Source organism: Helianthus annuus, chromosome 4 (assembly GCF_002127325.2).
Source record: "Helianthus annuus cultivar XRQ/B chromosome 4, HanXRQr2.0-SUNRISE, whole genome shotgun sequence".
Classification (NCBI taxonomy): Eukaryota; Viridiplantae; Streptophyta; class Magnoliopsida; order Asterales; family Asteraceae; genus Helianthus; species Helianthus annuus.
This window is the reverse complement of record NC_035436.2, coordinates 207,102,330-207,128,768: the sequence shown is the minus strand read 5'-3', so window position 1 is coordinate 207,128,768 and position 26,439 is coordinate 207,102,330. Positions and strand designations below refer to the sequence as shown.

At 34.5% G+C, this 26,439-nt stretch overlaps 3 protein-coding genes across 24 annotated transcripts; 2 read left to right on the top strand and 1 right to left on the bottom strand.

The window, feature by feature from the left end:
* Positions 1–4,876: 4,876 nt before the first annotated feature.
* Positions 4,877–6,184, top strand: LOC110938249. The gene is made up of 2 exons (XM_022180706.2): positions 4,877–5,425; positions 5,901–6,184. Exons 1-2 carry the CDS (start codon positions 4,962–4,964, stop codon positions 5,905–5,907), a joined length of 471 nt encoding a protein of 156 aa, XP_022036398.1. The 5' UTR covers positions 4,877–4,961; the 3' UTR covers positions 5,908–6,184.
* A 4,012-nt stretch (positions 6,185–10,196) lies between these two features.
* Positions 10,197–14,993, bottom strand: LOC110938250 (B3 domain-containing protein Os01g0234100). Of its 3 annotated transcripts, none has more exons than XM_022180709.2 (6): positions 14,933–14,993; positions 14,600–14,644; positions 14,362–14,496; positions 13,186–13,392; positions 13,042–13,117; positions 10,197–11,071 (listed from the first exon to the last, which is right to left on the bottom strand). In XM_022180709.2, the coding sequence occupies exons 2-6, from the start codon at positions 14,639–14,641 to the stop codon at positions 10,371–10,373; spliced, it is 1,161 nt and encodes a 386-aa protein (XP_022036401.1). In that variant the 5' UTR covers positions 14,642–14,644; positions 14,933–14,993; the 3' UTR covers positions 10,197–10,370. The 3 variants fall into 3 exon arrangements, with proteins under 3 accessions (XP_022036401.1, XP_022036399.1, XP_022036400.1); XM_022180707.2 differs by lacking the exon at positions 14,933–14,993 and adding an exon at positions 14,776–14,926; XM_022180708.2 differs by lacking the exon at positions 14,933–14,993 and adding an exon at positions 14,704–14,925.
* Positions 14,994–21,509: 6,516 nt separating this feature from the next.
* On the top strand, positions 21,510–25,591 carry LOC110938251. 20 transcript variants are annotated; one of them, XR_004890974.1, is made up of 11 exons: positions 21,512–21,810; positions 21,897–22,012; positions 22,080–22,326; positions 22,491–22,565; positions 22,644–22,744; positions 23,810–23,933; positions 24,022–24,120; positions 24,765–24,814; positions 24,915–24,961; positions 25,038–25,125; positions 25,300–25,584. XR_004890974.1 is itself a non-coding variant. In XM_022180710.2 (4 exons), the coding sequence occupies exons 2-4, from the start codon at positions 22,097–22,099 to the stop codon at positions 22,711–22,713; spliced, it is 375 nt and encodes a 124-aa protein (XP_022036402.1). In that variant the 5' UTR covers positions 21,516–22,012; positions 22,080–22,096; the 3' UTR covers positions 22,714–22,749. The 20 variants fall into 20 exon arrangements, 1 of the variants encoding a protein (XP_022036402.1); XR_004890973.1 differs by having other exon boundaries at positions 21,510–21,810; positions 24,915–25,125; positions 25,300–25,591; XR_002591325.2 differs by having other exon boundaries at positions 21,511–21,810; positions 21,945–22,012; positions 24,915–25,125; positions 25,300–25,591.
* Positions 25,592–26,439: the final 848 nt, after the last annotated feature.

The following is a 26,439-nucleotide window of genomic DNA, read 5'->3' as shown; positions in this document are numbered from 1 at the left end:
GCCAAACAATGTAGAATATCAAGAACAAGTATTGCGTGGTCTAAAGTGTGTCATCCAATATACCAAAATTGTATTTTTATAAGCACGGCATCATCACATTGTTTTGACGAAACACTTTATTAATAAGTGCATTGCCCTTATTGGGGGTAAATCAGTTGGTGTGAACTGATGTGTCAGCTGGCACTGCCCTTAGGCCTTAACGAAATTGAGTATTGGGCTCACTAAAGGTCTAAACATCATGCCAGTGTGCTAATAACTAATCTAAACCATAAAAATAGTTTTGTAAATGGCCTATGTTGGTGTTTGTATAGAAACGAGTTGACGCCACCCGCGCGTTGCGGCGGGACGTTGATTACAAAGTATTTAGTATCAAATGCGAAAATTCTTTTGTATAAGCAACACATTTAATTCTACCTTACCTTATGATTATATTGTTCTCTTCTTTTAGTATCAAAACATTTATTTTTTAGTATCAAACATTTATTTCTTTTTCTAAACTGTTGTTGAGTTCTCTTTTTTCTTCTTCTATAACCTTTTTTAAAATATAGTTTTCTAAAACCTATTATTTACCTTCACATTTATCGTTAATTTATATTTTTAGAAATAGTCATTTTATGTATATTATCTCTTAATCCACTCTGATCTATCCGATGTATGTGCTGATAAAAATCACGACGACTCCATATATAAAAACAACAAAGCGAAATATAGAAGAAACAAAAGACAATGAGATTATTTTTGATTAAAATGATCATAACAAAACATCAAAGCTAAATTTGCTAAATTTATGATTAACATTTGAGATGAAATTTCGGCATTGATTCGTTGCAATTCAAAATAGGTTGCATCAACCATGAAAAAGATAGGTAACATTAAAAAGGGCATCTTAGAACCCACCCACTAACTTCAAAACATGTAAAACAAATAATTAAATCAAATGGTGTAATAAAATTCTAGGTTGGGTTTAGCATCTAATGAGCATCATGAATGAAAAAATAGAATGGAAACAATATCCATTGTTTTAAAAACCGGTTTAAACCGGCCGGTTAAACCGGATGTCGGATGCTTGGCCGGCACGAATCTGTAAACTAAGGAAATGGGAAAGAAGTTGTACCGCCGGTAAATTTGGTTATATCGGTTTAAACCGGTATACCGGTACTGGTTCATACCGGGCCAAAGGTCAAATTTTTGAACTTTTAATTTTTAGGTGACAATTTACCTTTTTAGTAAAAGTGTAAAACTTAGCGCCCACAATTGACAATCAACATCGATCAAACTTCTTCCTCTCTCAAAGATAGAAAATCAATGGGTTTTTCAAATTAAGTTCTTCAACTGATCATTCAGGTTTACCTTCTTTTGACTTTTAGTCAATCATTCATGTTGTTAATTGTTATAGTGTTTGTTAATTGCTATATAATGGGTATTTAACCATGAACTTTTGAATAATTTTGACTATGAATTAACTTTTGGAATTTTTTTTATTATGGAATGATGTAGTTTTGGATTATTTTTTATTTGAAATTATATTTTATGGATTTATAGAGTTAATTAGTTAACACGGTTGAACCGCCCGGTACAACCCGGTTCAACCGACTGAACCATTTCTGAGTCTAACCCGGTACGATTAAATTACCAGCTTTTAAAACATTGCCTAAAGCACAACGTGTCCGACAAATGAATGACACATGTTTTCTACACAAAATGTACCAAACAATAACCACATAATGATTACATATGAGATGCTCAAACCCAAAGTAACAAAATGCAGTGCCAATTCACTCTTTGAAGATTCATGAAAACCGAAAAATAAGCAGAAAAGAAACCAAATCATTCAAGCAATAGTTGGCTTTTAATCATGTAAGATATTATATGAGGAAAAAAGAAAACAAATATTGTATTATATAAGTTAGTCATCATAGATTTTAAAACATGAAGTTCAATTAGCGATTGATGGCGTAATCTCTACAGATTCAAGCGAAGGAAAGATTATAAAAGACATACCAATACGGGCTAATTGCGTAGACATCGGTGATTGACTAACATCGCTACAATTGCTTTATCATAAAATTATCATTATGTTGGAATAGAAAAAAAGAATCATTACCAGTTTTCTACTCGAGCATCTATTCTCGTGAGTGTCAAATTAAGCAATAACCTTTGCAGGGGTCATAAAAAAGCAAATACCCACAAATGCACAATATCTCAACACAAAGGCACACTTTCGTTTCCAGCCAAATTAATCAAATTGAAAATTAAATTTGTATTTTAACTTGAGAATTGAAATTTTTTATTAAAAATATATTTTGAAGTCACACTTTCGCTTCCCAATAAAATTAATCAGAATTTCTTAAAAGTCACACTTTTGACTTTTGATCTTCTTCATCTTCACAGCCTTGTACAAAGTCTCCTCGTTTTTTCTTGGTTCCACCAGAGATTATTACAAACGCAATAGTCGGCTTTAATAATCGATTCTACCCCTGTTGTAATCGGACCTCTTTCGATTTTTGTTTTCAACATACGGCTTTGATGGTGTTAACAACAAACCGTAGCCCTAATTTCAAACGTAGGGCTTCAACGATCTGGGTTTTGCCGTCTGCAAATCAACGAAATCATCTCTCCTTCGGAATATCATTTTGGATCCGGTAAGCACTATTTATTTTGCAAATTTGGGTTACCAAAATTGCAATCAATGATCGATGCTATAAATTGGTTCGATTAACATGAAATACGGGTTGGTTGTGAGGGTTGGAAGAACCGAAGATCGAATTAGAAGGTCTGATTCTTTTCTAAAATCCGCTCCAACAACGGAGAGGCTTCGGTCGTGAAGTTAGAATTCGTAACATCAAGGCGTTTATGCATAACGAAAAGGTGCCATAAACCGTATCGACACATCAAATCGTTTTGTTTTAGAAGCGTATCATCGAATGGATCTATATGTTTTAGAGGGAAAAAGTAAAAACACGGCCACAAATTTTATATATAATAGAGATGTCAGTTGTCTATAGAAGCATGCGAGCGGTTACTGAGCGGTTATTTATGGTTGTAGTTCAATTACCTACGTGTACCGTTTCACTTAAAAGACATGTCTCAAGTTGCTGTGTATTTTTGAATGATTCGTTCCCTTTTATGAATTGAAACGGTGTGTATTTTTGAATGATTCGTTGCCTTTTGAACGAAGTGATGCGATGGTTGGGTTGACACACCTTAAGTTACTTTTTGTATAAGAGGGTAATACCCTATTAATTTATTTATTTTTACATATACTTATCGGAGTTTTTAAAAAAATAATATGTCCTTCGAAATAATGGACCCTGGCCGGTGGTCCTCCCCGCCCACCTTCAGGGCCGGCCATGCTCCTTTACTTCTACAAAGCTCATGATCTATGACAATCACCTTCATGGTTTGAATTTTAAGCGTCACTTGGTTTTGGAAGTATGTCCTTTGGTCTAGGTATAAAGGAAAACAACATTCATCAAACATTGCATATTTTGATTCTATGACAATATTAATTGATACAAAAGTCATGTAGTTCTATGACATAAAACCTATATGCTATGGAATATGTTGTATATCCGATAAAAGATACAATCAATACCCTTTTCGTTAAAATTTTTGATTTGGATTTCGAAAGTATAATCACTAACCTTATGGGCCTTAAAATGAGGAGGTTGATCTTGCCTCCTTCCATAAGATGGTTTCTTATGCATAATTACTGTTAGACCCTTATGGGCCCTAAAATTCATTGCCATTGTTGGTCTTTTTAATCAAGAATCATACCAAAGCATCGTCATCATACTCAGTAAATCCCACCAATAGCAAAACAAATGTAGGGTCTGAGAAGGGTAAGATGTAGACAGCCTTACCTCTACCCCGTAGAAATAGAGAGGCTACTCTTTCAGTGAGACCCCCCGGTTTGAAAGAATCACATACCAAATCCTTTTCACTTATTTTAAAGAATTTGAGGTGTTACACTTTAAAGGTTAGTGAACTGTTATCATTACTAGGTCAGCAAAACGTTCACGCTCAGCTGAATGGTATATAGCAAGCTAGACCTTGATGATCAACACGACTCAGCATGTTAGTAGAAACTCTTTCTTGTGAATTGGTTTAGAAAAAAGTCATCAACGGGAGCAAAAGCTGGTTGTGGATAGTTTTAGCCGACACTTGTGTCCGATGGCATGCACAAGTTCAAAAAAATTTAGACCAAGTTCAACATCAAACTTGCTAGTTGGGCACTTGGAGCATGCATATTCTTAATTCATTCATCTTAACTCCATTAGACACGTCTTAGCTCATTGAGAAGCTCAAAAGAACACAAACCACAAATTATTAATATATGGGTCCGCCACTGGGTATACATATATAACTATTTGAATGAAACAATCATATTTTCAATTAGAATTTCAAACATGTCTTGTTTAGTCATTTTGTTTTGGTAGGAAAATAGATAACATATAAAATATCCCAAGTAGATCACATTTATATTTAAACTACTTGATAGCTTACTTAGGTATGCATATGGTTTGGTTTGAACAAATCATTCTACAACACTACACCGTTCTTTATAATAGATCGATAGATATTTAGGCCAATCTTAAAATCATAAGGGCATTTCCGACATTAAACATGTTATATCGAGTTTCATTCTCACTCATTTTCACAGAGTAGATCTTTCTTCAATTAAGATAAGAGATTTTGAGAAGAACGAGTGTGCTTTCGAAAGTATAAATAAGACCAGATACATACTTAGATGACGTATAAATAAATTGGGAATAAAAAAAAAAAAAATCTTTAATACATGGTCTTCACATGTATTATTCCAAAAACAAAGTAAAGAGATAAGAAGCATCTCTTTGTATAAATAGGAGCACAAGCATGTGAGTTGCAGCCACTTATAGAGTTTAGAGGAAACAAACCACTGTTTCTCTCTTTATTTAAATTGAAAAAAAAAAATAAAAAAAATGGCATGCTTAAACATGCAAATGAATGAGCAACAACAAGGTGGCTTCTTGGGGCCAAGAATCTCATTCTCAAATGATTTTGCTGACACCCAACAAACAACAACAACAACAACAACAACCAATTTGAAGAACAACAACACTTATAGAGAAGCTCCTGTTTCTTCTGAATTTGAGTTTTCTGTTCCTTGTTTTGCTTCAAATTCTGCTGATGAACTCTTTTTTAAAAAAACCAAGATTCTGCCATTGAAAGAGAAGCCTCTCACAACACTAAGAGATGAGCTTCTTGCTCCTAATGATGATGATGATGACATCTTCTTTCCAAAAACCTCAGGGTGGTGGAGATTTGGAAAAAGTCAAACTCAAAGTCAAAGCCTAAATCACAATGGCTCTTTGGCAGCAAAGAAAGGTGACCATAAGAATAATGGTGGTTTAGACACCATTGATGAAGCAAACCAATATCTCAGGTTGGTTAGCTACCATACATTATTTTATTTTTTATTTTTTTCTTTTGGCAGTTTAAATTTTTATACTCTTAATATCATATTTATCATTTCAAATATTTTTATATTTATCTACTTTTGTAATACACAAACTAAGATCAGTTACTTAAACATTTTATCTCACCTAATAAACCAAGAAACATTAGTTGTTAACATGATTTCATGTAGTAGAGTATTTTTTTTTTTTCTGTTTTTTTAACTTATTTTTTTAACCTATCATGAGGCTATAATTTTTAAAAGAATATATATGAAATGTAAAAATTCACAGTGATATATATGAAATATATTACAAAACATATAATGTGATGACATAAGTAATGTATTTATTTTAAGTCTTTTCACACAATAATATTAGGATCATGTAGATCTTGGATCCATAAACCATTATTATTGGTGTAACAACATATGAATAAAGTTATAAAACTGTTGTGTTTTGCAGGAAATGATTGGTGATGAGCAACACTACAAGTGAGAGGGTGGATTATTGGATTTTCTTTTCCTTTTTTTTTTTTTAAATTATGAGGTTATATTGTGGAGTTTTTAGGGTTTTGAATTCGGTCATAGATGTTCAGATTTGTGTGTATTAATTAGTTCGGTCACATGTTATGATTATAGTTAAGTGATTTTCAATTATTGACGGTTTTTTGTACATAATTTGGTTGGAAAGTTATTTGTTTTTATGTTAGAAAGATGTATTAACGGTTATCTTATTTTATTGTTTTGTATCTTGAGCTACACGAACAGATTTCATGTTTCCGCTTTATGTTCATGTATTATCAAAATGTCTTGAAATATTTTTTTTAACGACAAAGGTTACATAATACTACTCCTAAATTACACCAAATTTTATCACATGCCAGGAATTGAACTCTGGTCACTCCCCAAGAGACACAAAGCCTCTACCACCACACCAAAGTGGTGATGACACAAAAAAATGTCTTGAAAAATACAAACCTAATTTACTTAAAAGAAAATGAGTTAAGTGTCATTTACGTCCCTTTGTTTTGTTCACTTTTGTCATTTCGGGTCAAATTTTGAAATTGCACCATTTTCCCCTTAAAAAATTCAGTTATCTTAGGAGTAAAATTCGTTTGTTTCTAAGCAGTTGGTCACGGGTTCGATCCCGGCCAGCTGCAATTTTGACTGTGGTTACCTCTAAGCTAACTGAATTTTTTAACTAAGGTCATTTTTTTGGACCGAAATGGCACGTTTTCAAAATATTAGAGAGGAAAACGGTGCAATTTTAAAATTTAGCCTGAAATAGTAAAAGTAGACAAATCATAGGGACGTAAATGACAGTTAACTCAAAGAAAATAGCAGATACGTGACAAAATTTTGTATATAAATAGAAATATGTTATAAATATTTCAGCACAATTTAATTATGATGCACAAATATAAAGCAGATACGTAAAATGTATTTAACGATAAAAAAATAGAACTTATCACACACTGAAGTTTAACATTGTTGTAAATATATATAAAAATATGATTATTGATAAATCTTGTTGTACTTCACATGTAAGAATTTTTTTAATGGGTAAAAGAAGCTGGATCAGTTCAGATCTCAATCTCTATAGTCAATACCTTTTAAAAAATAAAAACTGATCCTTAAAGATTGCTGCTTCCTTCAATGCCCAGGAAAATACAAGGAAGCTGGCATTTTTCTTATTACAAGAAAATTACATTGATTGAAATCTGGAGAATACTAAAAAACCTTAAATACAACTGTCAGACCATAAATGGTGCCATTAATATAGACATACTTGTGTAGAATGGTGTATATAAAGATTAATGGGTCGGGTTGAAACGAGTCAAGTTAAATTAAATCCTAGCAAAATTGTATTGGTTTTTAAATAGTATATACTAGGTTATAGACTCATGTATTACATGAGTTTTAGGATAAAAAATGAAAAACCTTTAGATAATCATAGAGTTGCTATGGTTCTTTGGAAAAAAGAAATGTGTTTTCCACTTATATAAACTTGAATTATTTTTTTTAAAATAAATATGTTTTTGTTGAGGTTAGTTGCGTTTGAATGACAGAACAATTATAAATTTTGAATTATTTTTTATATTTCATATTATTTCTTGTATCACACATGATAAATAAAAATTTTGATATGAATACATATAATCCTAATATGAATTATACATACAAAAATTAAAGAAAATGTAACATTACTTGTTTTAAATGATGCGTTTACAAAGAATTTTTTTTTTTTTTTTTTTTGTTTTTGAATACAAAAGAAAGTATATTTTATTTCAAAGAGTAAATTAAAAGTTTTGTCCTTTATCTGTATACCATTTTCAGACGTTGTTCTTTGACGCAAAAGTTAACAAGTTATGTACTTAATGTTTCAAAATCTTGCACGGTATGTCCTTTGAGCCTAACTCATGTAATTTTTTTTGTTAAAGTCAGAGAGAGAGAGAGAATGTGGTAGAGAGAGAGAGTTGTATATATAGTTTTGTTTTGTTTTGTTTTTTTAAATAAGATTAAAATTTTGAGTAAAGTGACCAAATTACCCTTGTGTAAGATGATTTAACAGAAAAAATTAACTGGGTTAGAATCAAAGGACATGTCATGTAAGATTTTGAAACATTAAGTACAGAACTTTTCAACTTTTGCGGCAAAAGACAACGCCTAAAAAGGGTGTATAGATAAAGGAAAAAACTTGTAATTTACTCTATTTACAATTAATGTTTTCTAATTTTAAGAAGTGTTATCAAAGTAGAAGCTAGAATGAAATTACTTCACGATCTAAAAGCATATATATTTTAAACATATATATGTCGTTCATATATACGTTTACCATTTGTGAAAACGATAATAACAAATTATAAATATGATAAGGTTTTAATTTTTTAGTTACGTCAAACAGTGACGGATATATAAATTTTTGCCGTTCAAAAAAAAAGATATTGCCATATGGCATTCTTTGGAATAATTTATTAGAATTAGATTTAACAAAGTATTTATAAATATAAACTAGGGTTATCACCATCGTCACGTTGCGGCATACTTCTTTTGTTATTTAGTCTGTGTTTACATGTGTTTTGAAATCACTACGGGCGTGTTGCGCACGGAACGGCTGATAAAAATAAAAAGAAAATGTAGAAAAAACACCAAAAGATAACCGAAAGAAAATCAACTAAAAAAGTTGTATGGTAATGATGTTGTTCGTATGAAACTCGTGGTCAGAGATGAGCAAATGGTACTGGGTACTGGTACCGAATTTCCCAAACCGAAAGATCTTAAGTACCAATTCGCTACCGACTTTTGACGTTCCTGGTACTGGTTCACTACCGGTTTTTACCTTCATATACCAGTACCGTAACCGGTATTTTCGGTACCAGTATATTCGGTATCGGTTGCCACAAAACAAAAAAAGAAATCATTAAAAGTTGAAGAAAATCAACAAAAAAAAAGTTGTACGATACCGTTGTTGTTCATAAGGTACCCGTGATCAGGGATAAGCAAATGGTATCGGGTAGCAGTACCAAATTTCCCAATCTAAAAGAATTTCAATATCAATTCGGTACCGACATTTGGCGTTTTCTGTACCAGGCTGGTGTCGGTTTTACCTTCATGGACCAATACCAATAAGGACCGTACCGAAAAAAAACAATAATAAAAGAAAGTTGTCATATAGTCACGTGACAAGTTCTTAATAGATGAAGCACTATTCATTGGTTTGGTTTATTATTATTAATATATAGATAAAGTAGTGGTTTTCAAAAAAAATCCGAAACCGAAATATCCGAAATTCCGAATCCGAATTACCCGTTCGGATATCCGAAAATTCGGATTCGGATAGCAGTTTTGAAAATTTTCGAATATTTCGGATATCCGAAATCTTAAATACTATTTTTTGTATATTTTTAAATATATATAGAATAATAAATTGAAAACCCTAGTTGTATCTGTTGTTCCTTATCCTTTCACTATAGCAGCCCCATCATTCAAAAAGTTTCATCCACACATCGCAACTTATTATAAATCTTACTTTTTCGCCAGCGATTCCCGAGCCTTGTTCTTTGCCGGTGAGAGTTGGCTCATTTTAATCGCTACCTCCAAAGAATCCGTTGCCGGTGGTGGTGGTACGCCTGAACTGTTGATGGTGGCAGAAAACCTTAAAAAGTGATAGATATGGATGATGTTGACGACATGAAAATGTTCTTTTGATTTTTAATATCTTCAGCTTTTATGTTTTGAATTTCTATTCCTATGATTTACCATCTGGGTTGTCTTCCCACTTGCACCAAAAAAAGGTTTTGGTAAAAGTTGGAGCAGATAATTAACATTAGCATTAAAGATAAAGTATTGATGTTTATTAAATCTTGAATCTCATCAGATTTGGTTGTTTGTCGAAAAAAGTTTAATTTTATTTTTTAGGATTTTGGATATCCGTTTTAATATCCGAATCCGTATCCGAAATTTCGGATATCCGAAGTTCGGATATCCGAAATTTCGAATACGGATCCGGATAGCTAAATTAACTATCCGAAATTTTCGGATATCCGAATTTCCGGATATCCGGTTTTGAACACCCCTAGATAAAGATAATATATTAGTATATGGATAATGGTAAACTTTATTAACATAAAAAAAGATTATGAAGACTTGCCCATATTTGATTTTAAAACATGCAAGTCCTTTTTACATAAACCAAAATAACCATTGTTCAGAAAATCAAAAAGGAAATGTATTCCAACTGATTGCAAAACACAAAGGATATAAGAAACACGGCCTATTTTGAGTTAACAAGCTGCTATTACAAAACACAACCATACAAGACTTGTAACAAAGGATATAAGAAAGCGGTCCACATCATCGCCAAAACTGAATCATTCCCACAAAATTTTGTATACATAAAACCGAATTTAAAACAAGACTGTCTGTCTGTCTGTCACCAAGGTGCATTAGCCTCTTTACAAAAGACTGACTCAAGGTTCTTGCCTCCTGTTAGCTTTAGAGTTTCAATCTCAACATCAAGATTCTTGATCACATCTCTAATATCACAAAGCTTTTTATTCATAACTCTCCTCTCATTCTTTTTGGCTTCCAAAAGCTTGTTCGAGTCAAACAAAAGCCCGACAAGCTTACTAATCCGACCTCTTAAAAACCCGACTTTCATACCCATCTCTTCAAAGGCTTTAAGGGTTCTATCCCATATGTCAAAATCATCACGAGTAATGCCGACTTTACAAGCTCTGATTGCGTCAGCGATTGTAACGGTTTCAAGAATTACCCCAGCTGCTAGTTTTACATTGAGACCTTTCAAGAGGTTTTCATGAAGATACGTCTTTTGACTATGACATAAATCATAGTATTTGATTTGAAAATGTTTCGGTATCTCAGAATCTATGATTAATCCGTCCACAACGATACTGAAATCATCAATGTTCTTGATTTCCTTGAACTGGAGAACAGATTGTGAGAATCTGAGTCCTTCGGAAACTGGTGAATCTGCATAGTCATTGTTGTATTCTGATTGATCAAACACTACTAAACTGTTTTCTTCAACATTTTGTTTACGTAAATCAATATCCATATCCTCGGCTTTCTGAAGATTCTTTGAGTCTTCAACATTTTTGTTTTGATGTCCATCTGATCAAGTTCAAGAGGGAAATTCAGTTAAATAAAAGTATATCATATTTGGAAACGGTAATCATGGCATCTTCAATCCATTTTATGAGTGTGTTTTAATACATACAATCGTCTAAACTTTGTCTAATTTATAGCTTATTCATAGATGATGTATCCCTTGTATTGGGCTCAACGTCTGAATCAGCCCATTGGGCCTTATTCAGCCTACTTATCCCCCTTACAACCCCCCCCTCTCAGGCTGGCAATTAGAGGTGTAAACGGGCCGGGCCGAACCCTAGCCCGACTAGACTCGAGCTCGGCTCGTCCTATTTTTATGAAGCTCAAGCTCGAGCTCGGCTTGCGAGTAAAACCCAAAGCTCGAGCTCGAGCTATTTTGAGAACAACCTCAAACGGGCTAAAAGCTTGGCTCGAGCTGGCTTCAATATCACTTAAACGAGCCAAAGTTCGGCTCGAGCGTGTTTCGCCAATGTTGTCATCGTTATTATTATATTATATATAAAAAAAACGAAAATTTTGTTTGGGCTCGTCTAGGCTTGCGAGAGCCTAAATGAGCTTTGTATTTCAGGCTCGAGCTCGGGCTCAATAACTAAACCCAAGGTTTAAAAGAACGGAAACGAGTTTTGAGGCGTTTTCCCTTCGCCTCACGAGGTGTAAGCCTCGAGGCGAACCGAGGCGGAATTAAAAAATAAATATAAAAATTATATATCTTAAAAAAATAATAATACTAACTAAATTCACCATCAAAATCATCAAAATGATCAAAAACACACATAAAAAGACATAAATTGCTTGAAATTGACACAAAAATTCAAAAACATCAAAAACAAGTATCAAAAACCCCTGAGGCACACCTGAGGCGCAGCCTTTTTAGCGCCTCAGCCCCTCTGAGGCACATGTACAACATAAACCCCCTGAGGCGCGCCTCAGAATCGTTTTTTGGGCGTTTCGCCTCAAGGCACGCCTTGAGGCGCACGCATCAGCCGTTTTTTAAAACTATGACTAAACGAGCTGTATTTCAGGCTCGAACGCTGGCTCGTTAAAGCTCGGCTCGTTCAAGCTTTTAACCAAGTTGATCACGAGTAGCTCTCGAGCCTTTGAGCTTGTTTACACCTGTGTAAGACAAGATTAGACTTGTTTATTGAAAAGTACACCATGAGATTTTTCACTTTTTTTAAAAATAATTAAAATTAGAATGTTAGGATCCATCATTTTTCCTTCTTGATATATAAAACATACAACTGTGTTATAGACATTGGACCAAGGACACGAACACAAAATTCTCAACTAAGATCGACTCTTCATGTTTATTATAACTCTTGACCCAACAAAAATACATGGACCCTACCCATCTATTTATAATAAATAACTTCCTAAACCTACTCAAACTCATACTCCTATCTTCTAGACATTTAAAAAAACCAGATAAACATGCTAATAATTTAATAGAAAAAATAAAGTAAATTAGATGTTTGGATGAAAATGGCAAAAAATCCCAAATGTGAAGGACTATATTGTACAAAAAAGTTGTTTTGGATGAAAATGGCAAACAGGCCCAAACCTTATGGACGATTTTGGCAATTTACTCTAATTTAAATAAAACTTTCAAACTAATCTAAACTTACTAGATAATTCAAACTTATAATTTAACAAAACTATCACTTTGGCCCACGGCTATCTTTCTTTAAACACGTTTTAGGATTATCACCTTCAATCTCCCCCTTAATCCTAAAACCCAATTAGTTAAATGAGTCATATTCATGTTTAGAACATGTGTTGTTCGCGTCGTCAGAGACCTGTTAAACCCCTTAAGACACGATTTGCCAGCCCTACTCTCTCTAGCACACACTACACTATGAGCAAGTGTACTTGATAAGCATACAGAATTACACATACTGACTAAGGCTACAGCCTCGGGAACCCTTCTAACAGGTTATCTTCATATAACGATAATTATGTTTAAAGCAACTTACAAGAAACCAAGTTTAATAGCCCAAGCGCCCCATCGGTTTCATTCAGACTACTGCCGCATACCCTTACAATGTAGACCTACAAATAACAATTTAAAAAATTAAACTTTTCATTAGTGAATATTGTAATAAAAATGGGTGATATACCCTAAATTTCCAGTGGTCAATCAGTTGAAAAACTAGAGCATCTCCTGGAAGCAGTTTATGAGCATTTGCAAAGCCTCCCCAGCCGCCACTTAATCCAGTTTTGTGAGCAAGATACTTTGTGTTGAATTCTTGGTCATCTTCATCCACCAACACAATTGTTTCATCATGTTTTGGCATATGTAAATCACAGAATCTCTTGGGAAGTCCCTGGTTAAATCACAAGATTTTCATATTGCTTATTATGAGTTAAAATGCCCCGCTTGCGGTGTGCACATATAATGTATATATGTGTGGGCGCTCGGGGGCAAAAGTGAAATGGTACTAACTTTAACGTTATTTTACTAATTTCGTGAAAATAACGTTAAAACCGGCGGATGGTTAATCATGCATCATGTGGTGACGTTGATAGCTGAAAGACACGGGGTTACATGCACCAATCAGTCTCTGTCTCGATTGTTTGAGTGTTATTTGTCTTAGGTCCAAGAATTGATACAAAACTACAATCGAGCCGGGTCTCACTGGTCTATTCCTACCGGATAGAGGTAAGGCTGTCTACATCTACCCTCCTCAGACCCTAACTTAGCTTTGCTACTGGTGGGATTTACTGAGTATGATGATGATGATCAGAGCCGGCCCTGAAGGAGGGCGGGGAGGACAACCGAACAGGGCTCGTGATTTCGTAGGGCACGTAATTTTTAAAAAAAAAATCCGATATTATATATGTAAAAAAAAGTTTTTTTAATAGGGTATAACCAAAAAATATTAACATATGCCCACTTAAAAGAAATCATATTGTTTAAACTATTTAGCCCATTAGGTTAGTAAGCCCAATACCCAAATATTTTCTAAAAACTAATAAAAAAACAATTTTGGGCGGCAACTCTTTCATCCGGGACTGGGTAATGAAACGTCGCACAGGAACAGGCCTTCGAATCTTCGATCATATTGTTTAAACTATATTTTGTATTTTGTTAATTGCATTGTTTATCGAATGTTATATTTTTGTCAACGGCTCAAAGTTATATGAAAAATAGTTTAAATTTTTTATTTAGTTAAGACCTAAGGGCACGTTTTTTCGAGCTCGAACAGGTACATGAATTCTCATGACCGGCCCTGATGATGATGATTATGAGTTATAACTATTATTATATTTTGATGATAAAGTAAAGAAGTTACCAGCCAAAAGCAACGAGTAACTTGTGAAGGAAGCATAGACTTAATGAAACTCGGTAGCTGAGATGGGAGGCTTGCTTGCAACTCACTGGCTCGATCAAAAGCAGCAGATTTGGACCGCGGATCACAACTTTCATCCTAACAAAACCCAAATAGTATTAGTTTTCAATAATAATAATGCACGAAAGGTGTTCGACAAAATGTCTGAGTGAAAATAACAGAGAAAAGAAAAGGGTCTCACTTGGCTAGGACTGATTTTGAAAACCCTTTGCTTAATCGCCATTGCCTTGTCAACAAAGAAACAGGTAAGATTAATAATAATTGCAGTGAATGGATAGTAAATACCTTGGAACACAAAGAGGTTTTATTGGGGGCAATCAAACGCCATTGAAACTCAATACATGGAGGCGGGGATACCTCCCTGCTGAAGCAACGGTTGATTAGAACAGTGATACTTCTTGCGTGCTGGTTGATATGGTGAACGAGAAATGAAGTAATTTTCAAGTCTAAAAACCTAGACCTGGGAAATATTACGATGGGAAATATTACGAGAGAAGTGAAAACATTAGGATACCTATGGATCAAACATCGGTCAAAGATTGAATCGTTTGATTGGGATAGACGGTATAGTTTTAACTTTTCTAAATCTATATATGTAATTTTGGCCTGGGCCAGCTCTTGGCCGTTTGGGTGTATGTATAATGGGTTTTTAATATATACTAGTTAATTTTCCGCCCGCGCGTTGCGGCGGGGACCCAATGTCTGTAAAACACGTATCAGCAGCAAATACCGAATATCAAAACATAAATAAAAATGACGTTGTAAGGATGGTCACTCCGTCCTAAAGAAAACGATTTTAAATAACCCAATATATAATAATAGGACCCACATGTCCTATACGTTGGAAATTCGGTAGTTTTCAATTTAGTTATTACGGTGCTAACACGTTAAAATATGGATGAGCTCGGTACCTGTAACGGCACCGAAAGTACCGATCCGGAAAATTATCAAAATTAGGTACCGGCACCGAAAATGCTCGGTACAATACGGTGTGGTATTTGAAGGTAAAAATCAATAAATACAGGTATGGTGCTAGAGCGGTGTCGAACCGAAAGTAACAATTCTGAAAACGCCAAAAGGTGGGTACCAAATTGGTACCGAAAATGATTTGGTATAGTAAATTTGGTACCGATACGATACCGGTTTGATTACAGGATTTGATACGATTTCCTCATCAATAATCTAAATATTCAAGTTAATTTTACATGCTACAATTCATTCATTACAGAAAAAAGACAAAAAAAATAAAACAAAATAAGTTGTGTATATAAAATTAATCTCATTCAAACGAAATACAGTTTACTTACTGTGTGCATGAAAAGTAATCTAAACTGTGCAATTACTTGCATTGCTACGTTGCTACAGGATTTGATGAGCTCGGTACCAACCGGTACCGAAAATACCGTTACCGAAATCCCCAAAAATATATACCGGTACCGAATATACCTGGTACGGTTCGGTACCGGTACAACACCGGTATTTAAGGGTAAAAATCGGTGAATACCGGTGCCGAACCGTTACCGAAAATACACCCTATTTGATAAAAGCGGATACCGATACCAGTACCCGATACTATTTCTTATTTTACTGTTCATTAACTTCAAAATTTAATATATAGGGTAATTTATGGAACCCATTAAGTGGAAGTTACCTTTGAAATCAATATCATCCGTTCGATTATGCTGAGATTAAATCTGGGCCGTATAAACTCCCAAAATTAACCGCTATGACAGCGGTTTAAAGCAGTTTTTATCAATTTTTAGTGGGTGGTTAGTTCCACCTTTTCCTACCCAAGATCTCAACAACTACTCCTACAAATCTGGGTAATGGTGTTAGTTTTTATCGATTTTTAGTGGGTAGTTAGTTTCTCCTTTTCCTGCCCATAATCTCAACAACTGCTCCTCACAGTGGTTTTTATTCACTTTTTAGTTACCCTAACACTGTTCTCGAGTTTCATTTAACGATAGAAGAGAAAGGAAGGGGAATTATAAGGGAATGGAAAGGAAAAGATGTGATTATATTCGTGTTCCCGAGTTTAATGAAAAGAAAAGGAAATTAAAGGAAATTAAACATTTTATGTGTTCCCGAGTTGGGAGGAAAAGAAAAGAAAGTTTATTTATAATGAATTAGAGGGTAATTTAGGAAATTTAAAAAAGTCTAAGATTTATAATAATCTTTTCTCATCAAATCTCTCCAAATTGGGAGGATGAATATTTGCATCAATCATCCCCTTGTTTCCTTTCTTTTCTCACCACTTCCCTTCCTAAAAAAATATCTGGAACACATTTTTTACTCTCTTCCTTTTAATTCCTTTCTCCTCCCTTGTTAAATGAAACTCGGGAACATAGTGTAAATAAATGGCCCATGTTCTCCACCTTCCTAATTTTTAGCAAATAAGCAGTTATACATGTGTTTATATATAATCATTCTTGACCATAAAAAACTACAACTAATAAAACCTAATTGGGGATATTATAGTCAGTGGGCATGGAACAGAACATTCAAGATGCAGCAAAGGATAAGAATGTTAAAGTAAGCTTCATACCTGCCCATCAATTGCGGCTATTTCTCAAGTCCACCTTTCTTATTTCTTTTTTTCTTCCTTTCAGGTTGCATCCATGTGGTCCTTCCATCTTTGCTATCCTCTTCCTCCCTCCATCGTTTGCCCGATAAATGTGTAAACCTACATATGAATCGGCTGAGGTAAGTACAATTTTTATAGTTAATTTTAGATTACATTTTTTTATTCCTATGATAGTATTGTTAATATTTGTCCTGTTCTCAAATAATATTTTGTAAAAAACAGGAAATTGAATCATATGTGTTTGGACTCTGAGCATCACTGATGGTCGCTATTGTTGTCGACTGATGAAATACTTTATGAATTGCATTCTTCTTCGATAATTCTCATGAACGACGTCGTTTTGGATTTCAAGCCGTCATGATCGATTGTTGCAGTGTCCGACGATGGTGGTGGCGGTTGCAGCGACTGGTGAAGATCGTCCAGTCTGTCTGGATTAAGTTTCATCTTCGATCTGTGTGTACGGAGGTTAGGGTTTGTAAAATTTGTAGAGGAAGATGATGTGATTTTTTTTTTTTTGAAGAGGAAGATGATGTGATGATGTAACAATGGGAGTAAACTTTCAACGAATGGTCACGTGGTGAAGAGTTGTTCATTTGATTGTGAACGGTAATGACGGATCAAGGAAACACGTGGCGGGATATGAACAGTGTGGTGTTAGTCAACCTTAGACTATGGGGTTGTTTGGTAGCCTCTTAATGATCATTCAGATGCTACCTCTTAATGGTTTAAAACCTCTGAATGAATAAGAGGTAACCTCAAGTCTGAATGGTTAAGAGGTAGCCTCTGAATGGTAAATCATCACATGTCACATTCTTCTACCTTCTCACTGATAAAATTCTTAATAGTTCCATTAAGAGGTAGCCTCTTAATGACCATTCAGAGCCTACCAAACAGCCCCTAAGTCTTAAATGTTGTCTGCAATTTTCACTATGTGGTCCAATAAAAGGGGTGGAGATTTGATTTTGCTTATGTATTTTTTGTATTTTGGAGAAAAATGAGAGTGAATAAGAAGATAAGATGTGTAGAAGAAGACCAAATACAAACAACTGTAAAATATTTAGTTTAATTTTGATAAAAAATTGTTTTGATTATTATATTTAATTTTATTTACGGTAAATATCATATACATACTTTGTCTACTATTGTTCCTGATTTATTATTGTATGTTTGTATTTTGAATTGTTTTCATTATTTCTACATTTTCGAAAGTTATTTTAAAAAATATGAAGCCTTACAAGTTACAATTAAGTTGTATAATATTGTGCAACCGCATCAAGAGTTGAACCTCACATTATTACACCAGGGGACGGGCGCACCCCTTGGAAAAAAAATTATATAGTGTTATTCGTTTGCGAAAATCCCGAGCGCACCCCATGAAATTTTGTAATCGCCCCTTTTAAACTTTCGAAACCAACCCTCATCAAGTGTAGAACCATGTAGAGTAGTTACAGTTAAAAAAAATATTGAAAATAGACTGTTTTGAACTTTTCCGGGAAGCCGGCGACGACCTCTGTAAGTTTGTTGAGAAGGCAAATAGAAGTAGAGGGAAGCCAGATAACTCAAAAGTTTGACTTTTACCCTTTTCATTATTTTACTTTTAAAGGCTCACATATTTAGGAAATAAGTGCCTGCACTTAGACTCGAGGGTATGAGAGCCTCATCCCCAAGGGGATGGGCCGCCACGTTACCGCCATGTAGGAGGGGCTTGAAGGGGATGGACCTAGGGGGTGGGGGATGAACCCCTTTATGTATGTATGTGTGTGTGTGTGTGTACGTGTGTGTGTGTACGTGTGTGTGTGTGTACGTGTGTGTGTACGTGTGTGTGTAGGTGTGTGTGTACGTGTGTGTGTACGTGTGTGTACGTGTGTGTGTACGTATGTATGTACGTATGTACGTATGTACGTACGTATGTATGTATGTATGTATGTATGTATGTATGTATGTATGTATGTATGTATGTATGTATGTATGTATGTATGTATGTATGTATGTATGTATGTATGTATGTATGTATGTATGTATGTATGTATGTATGTATAGGTATATGTGAGAGAAGGGAGGCACGGCGAGTCCGGCTAGTGGGTGACGGAAAGGACTAGCCGACCTATGGGGGTGGTGTGGAGGACCGGTGCCGGGCCAAGCCGGGCCTCAACCGGCCCCCATACCGTCTGTCTTAGTATGGCTTTACTATGTTCATAGCTCATGCTCTAGAACCTTTAATTTATTATTTACTTTTTTTTCTACTTTATCTTATTACAAATTGATTAACGTCAAAATGTGTAATTGTGTATAAGAATTTTAGTTTTTTTTCTGTTATTATCTCATTACTTTATTAGTAAACATTTAACTTAATTAAGAATTTTCACTTTATACAATTTCTTTACAAAAATATATAAGTACATGAGATTTTTTTTAGGAACAAAGAGATGTATTTATAAAGGATAATCAATCGGCTAAAAAGAAAAACTCAAATCAAGTGAAATTCATCTCATATCTCCATCTAGCAAATATAGGTCTTATATGTGACCCTCCAGTTCAAGATTTCTGATTTAATCACTTACCTCAATGAATTCATAAACCGATCCTTTAAAACAAATCAAACATGGATATGGAAAAGAAGAAAAGGAGAAGCGTTCCCGAACACCCTCAATATACATTATCTTTGTTTGTTACGTTGTTAGCGTAAGCCGTCCAACAGACGTGTATTAAACTAGCTAGCCTTTAAAAAAAAAAAAACAAACAAAACAGAAGGTGGTCCGTGGTGGGGTTATTTTGGCGTTTTTTCTCAAAAAAAAAAAAAAAAAAAAACGCTCAAACACGTCTCGGAACCGCCCTAGTGTGTTTTTTTTTTTTGAAAAAAAAGTGGTGGGCCGTCCTTTTTTAACGCCTTTACTTGTTTCTTTGGCCAATAGCATTTTTTTATGTTTTTTTTATTTTTTAGTTAATTCTATTAGAATATTTAATTATCGCAAGATTTCAGGCCCTACTACACCCATTTTAACATAATGCCCCACAATGCCCACATGTTGACTGGACCACCACATGGTGTAAAATGCCCAAGGGTCTTCCCCCTCCCATTGCACATGGTTTTAGACTACTCGGTGTGGAGAAGGGTAGTTCTCAAAGGATGTTCCGCCACGTAGGCGTACATGTAAGCGGGTGTGAGGATGGGCCTATATATATATATATATATAAACGGGATCAGGAGAAAACGCTCAAAAGTGTGAGAACGGTGAGAACGCATCCTGGCCCAATACGTGTCACGCGGCATAGAGAAGGGAAGAGGGGCTTTTTTGTCCTTTCATCTTCTGCTTTTCTAGTTCCGCTTTTCCCAATATTGTTTTATTTTTTGGGGTTTAAGATTTTTGGCGTTAACCAAATTCAATAATTAATGGCGTTTAGTGGTTTCATCGTATTAACATTTTTGGCGTTTATGGCGTTTTTCAAATCTTATGCCATTGGAACCCCAGGGTGGTCAGGAATCTATCTAAATGGCGTTTTTTCAAGGCGTTTTAAACAAGATGGCCCATTGTTCTATTATTTTTATATACATTTTGCCGTTTGTGGTATCTTGGCGTTTTACAAATATTAGATTATATTTCAGCCACAGGAAAAAATATACAAGCGAAGAAAATAGATTAAAAATCCTAATTGTATCTCTCTTCACAATCTTCACTGTCATCAGTCTCTCTCTTCTTTAATAGTACAAGAACTGTCACCAAATATATGGCGTTTTATGTAAAACTTAACAAACCTATCGGTTTGATTATTTTGCCTGCTCGTCTGTTGAAGTGGTTTTTTTGTGGATGTTTGGGGACATAGATCTATGACGTGTGGTTGGGTTTTTCGCTTTTTCTTCGTCTTGATCTTGATCTTCATCTTTATAATCATCCAACTCTTCAGTGTTATTGATCTCTTCTCCTCATCCAAGCCTTCTTCAAGAACCAAAAATACAAAATGCCATATGACTACCATCAGTATCTTTTTCTTGAATTTTTGTCCATCTCATGCAGCAAAATCTTATTGAGTTACTCGCCTCTGCTAACAATTCATTCAGTGAAACTTCACGAAGAACAACACTGAATATCCAAGAAAGTATATTAGCCAGCTTTGATTTTTTTTTTTTTTTTTTTTGTGTTTTATAGTGAGTGGTATTTAGTAGTATTGGCGTTTGTTTTTTGGTTTGATTAAATGGAAGTTGTTGAGACGTATCATTTTATAGGATGTCTTTTTGGCGCCTAAGTTAGGCGGTGCATTATTATATATATATATATGGAACCCATTAAGTCTAACCGCTTTCTAAATCGATATCCACCGTCGGATCATGCTGAGGTGAAATCTCAGCCGTTTAAACTCCAAAAATTAACCGCTCCCATGGCGGTTTAGAGCGGTTGTTTGCGGTTTCTCAAGTAGGTGGTTACCTCCACCTTTTCCTGCCCATCATCTCCATGACTCAACCTTCTCCTAAGGCGGTTGTTTACGGTTTTTCTAGCTGGTGGTTAGGTCCAACTTTTCCTATCCATGATCTCCTCAACTCAATTGTCAACCGCCCATTAAATTCAATATTTTATTCTTGAAGAGCAGTTGAAAGTCCCCAATTTTTAATTTAAATCGTTTAAATTCAACATTTTATTCTTGAAGAGCAGTTGAAGTTACTAGCACACATTCTCTCCCCACCCACGTTTGCGGCCTATAACCTCCCTGATTTCTCTAAATAAAAACCCTTATCACCGCAAAAACTTGCTCGTCTGCCTCCTTTCCACTCTCCAGCCATCCATCTCTGTCTTCATCTTATCTCTGTAGTGCCGGTTCTCTCATTTTTCATCGATTTATATGTTTTGCTTGTGTATACATCATAGCTATTGATCGGTTTTGTGTTGATTTGCATATCTAGGGTTTTTCTTAGTTCAGTGATATCAATTAGCCATTAATCATGTGACAGAGGCCTAGCGCATGGAACGAGGTCCGGTGGAAACGTTACAAAGTGGTCGTCATTCGTAATCATCATTGGTGAGTATCATTGTTACTGCTTTTTGATTCAAATATTGTTTCTACGTAATTTTTTTAATCATTGTAGATAAATTGCAAATTTCAATGGGATGCACTCTAGGTATATATGGAAGATCAATGGAACTTGATTGTCGCTGGCTCCTCCACATGAGGGTTTCTACAAATGCATCAGCGTTGGGCTTTGCCACTCGATCTGCCGTTTTTGGTGGCTTTTTGTTAGCCCTAATTCGAAGTCTGATTCTTCTTATGTGCAACCAGGCTCGAAGTCTGATTCTTCTTCACCGTCGTCTTTGTTTGATCCATATCAAAAACCGGTATGTGTACATGGTTAATTGGCAAATTTGTTTGTTCATTTGTGTGTATCAGTTCCGATTATGCGATTAGTAAATGTCGATTGTTGATTTGAAGCACCGGTACGTGTACATGATTTTTTTTTTTTGAAATTTTTAATATGATCCATTTTTTATGATCTCTGAAGAGAGCTGGAAGTGATTGTTATCCAGACTGTCAAAGCTAGAAATGGATGTGAAAATGAAGGAAAAATTCATTTTGGGTATGGACTTGTGTTGGTATTTGTATAAACTTGGTTTGTTTGTTGATATCCATTAATTACTATGTTGATTATGTGCAGTGTTAGTTTTGAGAAGTTTGGTGGACCAGAACGAACACAATTTCATCCGGCCTACATCACACATGGCTAACTACACAATGTTAAGATTTGGCAGTGTTATTGTAAGTCAATTATGGTCATGTGATTTTATTTACACTATGTTCCCGAGTCATTTAACAGGGGAGGTGAGAGGAGGGGAGGGGAAGGAAAATTTTCTCTCCTAATCTCTCCAATTTGGGAGGATGAATATATGGTCATATTTTCTTTCCTTTTCCCTCCCCTCCCTCTGTTAAATGAAACTCGGGAACATGGTTTTTCATATTTTCATCTCTTTTCCCTCCCCCCCCCCCGTGTTAAATGAGTCTCGGGAACAGAGCGTTAGGGATGAGCTCGGTACTGGTACCGAAATTTGCCAAATATGGGTACCGTACCGGTACCAAAAATGTTCGATACGGTACCGGTATTTGAATGTAAAATACAAGTAGCGATACCGAAAAGTCAAAAAATGGGTACCGATTCAGTACCGATAAAATCGATGCGGTAAAGTCTTCAACTTTTAATCCTAGCCATTTTAAATACCCAAAAACCATCTAGAACATATGTTCATCCCTAATTCTATTATATTAACAACGAGTGGCTAAATTTTAGGGGTAAAATGTTGTGCAACAGTAGTATAAATGCATGGATTTAAATTTTAATTTTTGAATGTGGCGTGACATGAGAATTCACTATTAGAACTTCTTGAAAATGTACAATCTGGTCAAGAAGATTCTTTTGAAAATGTATTGAGTGATTAGGCTGGTGAAAGGATTTACTATAAAATTGTATTTCTATTTGGATGGAATGTCTTCTATCATAGAACATACCTATTTTGTTGTCAAGTGAACATAACATGAAGAAAAAAAACTAATGTTCAGTTTTTTTTTTTTTTTTTTTTTTTTTTTTTTTTTTTGCATCGTGTTCCTTTATTCACCTCATATTCTAATTAGTGAGGTAGGAAATTCTAATTGTTGTAATTTGCACTTTCTAGATTCTATATATTGATATTTTTGCACATGAATAACTGAACTATATGTAATCATTAACAAATAAGTAAGCCACGGTCAGTCTTACAATTATATCAAGGCATTGTGCATTTTCCTATATCAGAAATAAGTGGTGATCATTGTATCCATGTTTATGTGAAGGTCAGAGAAAATAGTTCAGGTAATATTCAGTCATGGTACCGACACATAACCCGCGGAGGGTGACCATTTTCTACTCCAGATAATGGTTGGCCTGTATCTAATTGCACTGCAGAAGCTTTGAAAGGTATGAAGTTTCATCTTTCCATATATAACATGTTTTATTTCATCATGGTGACAATGATTAATGAAATGATGATAATGTTTGATGTTAGACGGTGCTGATGCTTTCACAAATGCCGTATGACATGGTTGGAGAAGCAATAGCACCAGAATGTCTGTATGATGCTGTTCATTTGCTTCTAAGACTTCAGGTAACATAAAGACCAATATCAAAATAAATTTACTTTGTCCACAAATTTGATCAACTTTACTTCATTGCATGACTTGTATGATTTGTTTAATGGACACTTCTGACAGTTTTATAACTAACAGGGGAAATCATGAAAATAGGCAAGTTCACCAAGACTTTTAACAAAATAGGCAAGTTGACCAAGACTTTTTTGCCCACTCTTCGACTTTCCGACACCTTTTTAGCCAACAAAAAAATATACTTGGGTCAAAATCTCAACAAATAACCAATAAAAACCTACAAGTGTAAAGTGTCGACACTATTTTTGCTCATAGGCCGGCACTAGGGGGTGAGATGTGGACCCAAGTGCATTTTTTGTGGGCTAAAAAGGTGCTTGAAAGTTGAAAGTGGGAGTCTGGGTTAAAAAGGTGCGGCTCCGCTCACTTGTCCTTCTGTTATTGATTTGCTCATTTTATAAATCTCAAAAGTCGATGCCTATTTTGATAAACGTGTCGGTCAACATGCCTATTTCTATGATTTTCCCTAAACAATATTAATGTACTTTGAGCCTTTAAAAAAATAATTTACTTTGAAATTTACTGAAAATAGCAACTTACTTCAGTTTTATCAATATAAGCTAAAAAATTATATTATGCATGGTTGCAGAATAACAATGGATGATATTCTTCCTATGAGCTTATGAGGTCCTACCCATGGTTAGTTGTTTGTATGTACATGACAATGTATACATATCTTGGTGTCTTAATTTGTATAAATTATTGACTTTTAAAGGCTGAGCATATCTATGTTTTGTAGATGATCAATCCGGCTGAAACTTTCGGAGACATCATGATTGATTACCAGTATGTGGCATGCCTATTATGCTTTATGTCAATTTGTATATATACGTATTCGATCATGTTAACTAATGTAAAACAGTGCAAAACTCTTACTAAACGGGATCACTCTTCAGAGACCGGATTATGCAAGATAATTGAAAAACATCAAATGGCCGAATTTACCAATTGTTAGTATCTGCTCCTAAGCACTTTTTATACAATTTGCGTACCGTGAAGTAAATACTAATATTAACAGTCCTGTTCATACTTTTATACAATTTGTGTACCCTAAAGTAAATACTAATATTAACAGTCCTATTCGTACAAATTCAACATCTTTATTTTGTGGGTTCCATTTGCAGGCTCTCTTCAATGGGATGTCAAAATGAAGCAATATGCCAGAAAAAGAGGGAAAAATAGAATCCAGCATATTCATTGTGGTTAAGAACACCCGGTTCAAATTTTTTTGTATACCGCGCTTATATTTTTGTGAGTTGTCAAAATTGCCAATTTTGAAACATGGTTTTTGTTAATTTTTGTTACAAATCTTAGAGGCCATTTTGATTCTTATTAAACAGTTGACCCAAGATTACTAATGTACACATAAGTATAAATTTAGATAAGAGGTATAATGACCTTTATGGTTTTATAATAGTGTTTGTGCTTTCAAATAACGCATGCAACTTGAAACTTATATTAAATTTATAGTTCAAATAATCTAATTTGATTTTGATGTTTATAAATAGAACACATGTTGACTATTTCATATATATTCTAATCAATTTGGTTTAAGTGAACAAACAATGTGCAATTAGTTTGATAATAATGAAAACATATATAGTAAATAATAAATCATTATTTTTGGGCAGAAATAAAATAAGAATTGCCAATACACCATAAGGAATTTACCTATTTTTCCTACCAATTGTCAATAGTACTTATTATGAGAAGCCTCTTAATGAATCAATCGCATCATTACAACAAATATCTTTTAAAAATGTGTATACTTAGCTTCCTAGGCATTAAAGTTAAAAAAGAATTAAGTTGACAATTACAAATATTGAAACTGTGATTACACAAGTGTGATGTAATCGATATTTATGTTATTTGCCGTTAAAACACCCGGCCTATGGACATGTATCGAATGATGGAGTTGCTAATGAAATAGACACGACAATGAAAGAGGAAGATTGTTACTATCCTGTAATTTGGTTTTACGGGTTACAAGGAGCAATATACATCGAGACTCTTGCTTCACCGAATATTTAGTTCCATTAAGTATGCTCTTTTGTTTTGTTCATTTTAATGTAAACTTTTCATTAACTTTCAAGAAGTAAACGAGGAAACATGCGACATACCCTGAGATGATCTTGTCATTAACTTTCATGTTTCAGTACTCTATCAGTTTTATTTTCTATGGATTTGTGGTTGTAAATTGTTGATGTTCGTTTTCCTTTTATAAATTAAAGAATGATGCTCGTGTGTAAAGTTGTTTAAATTTG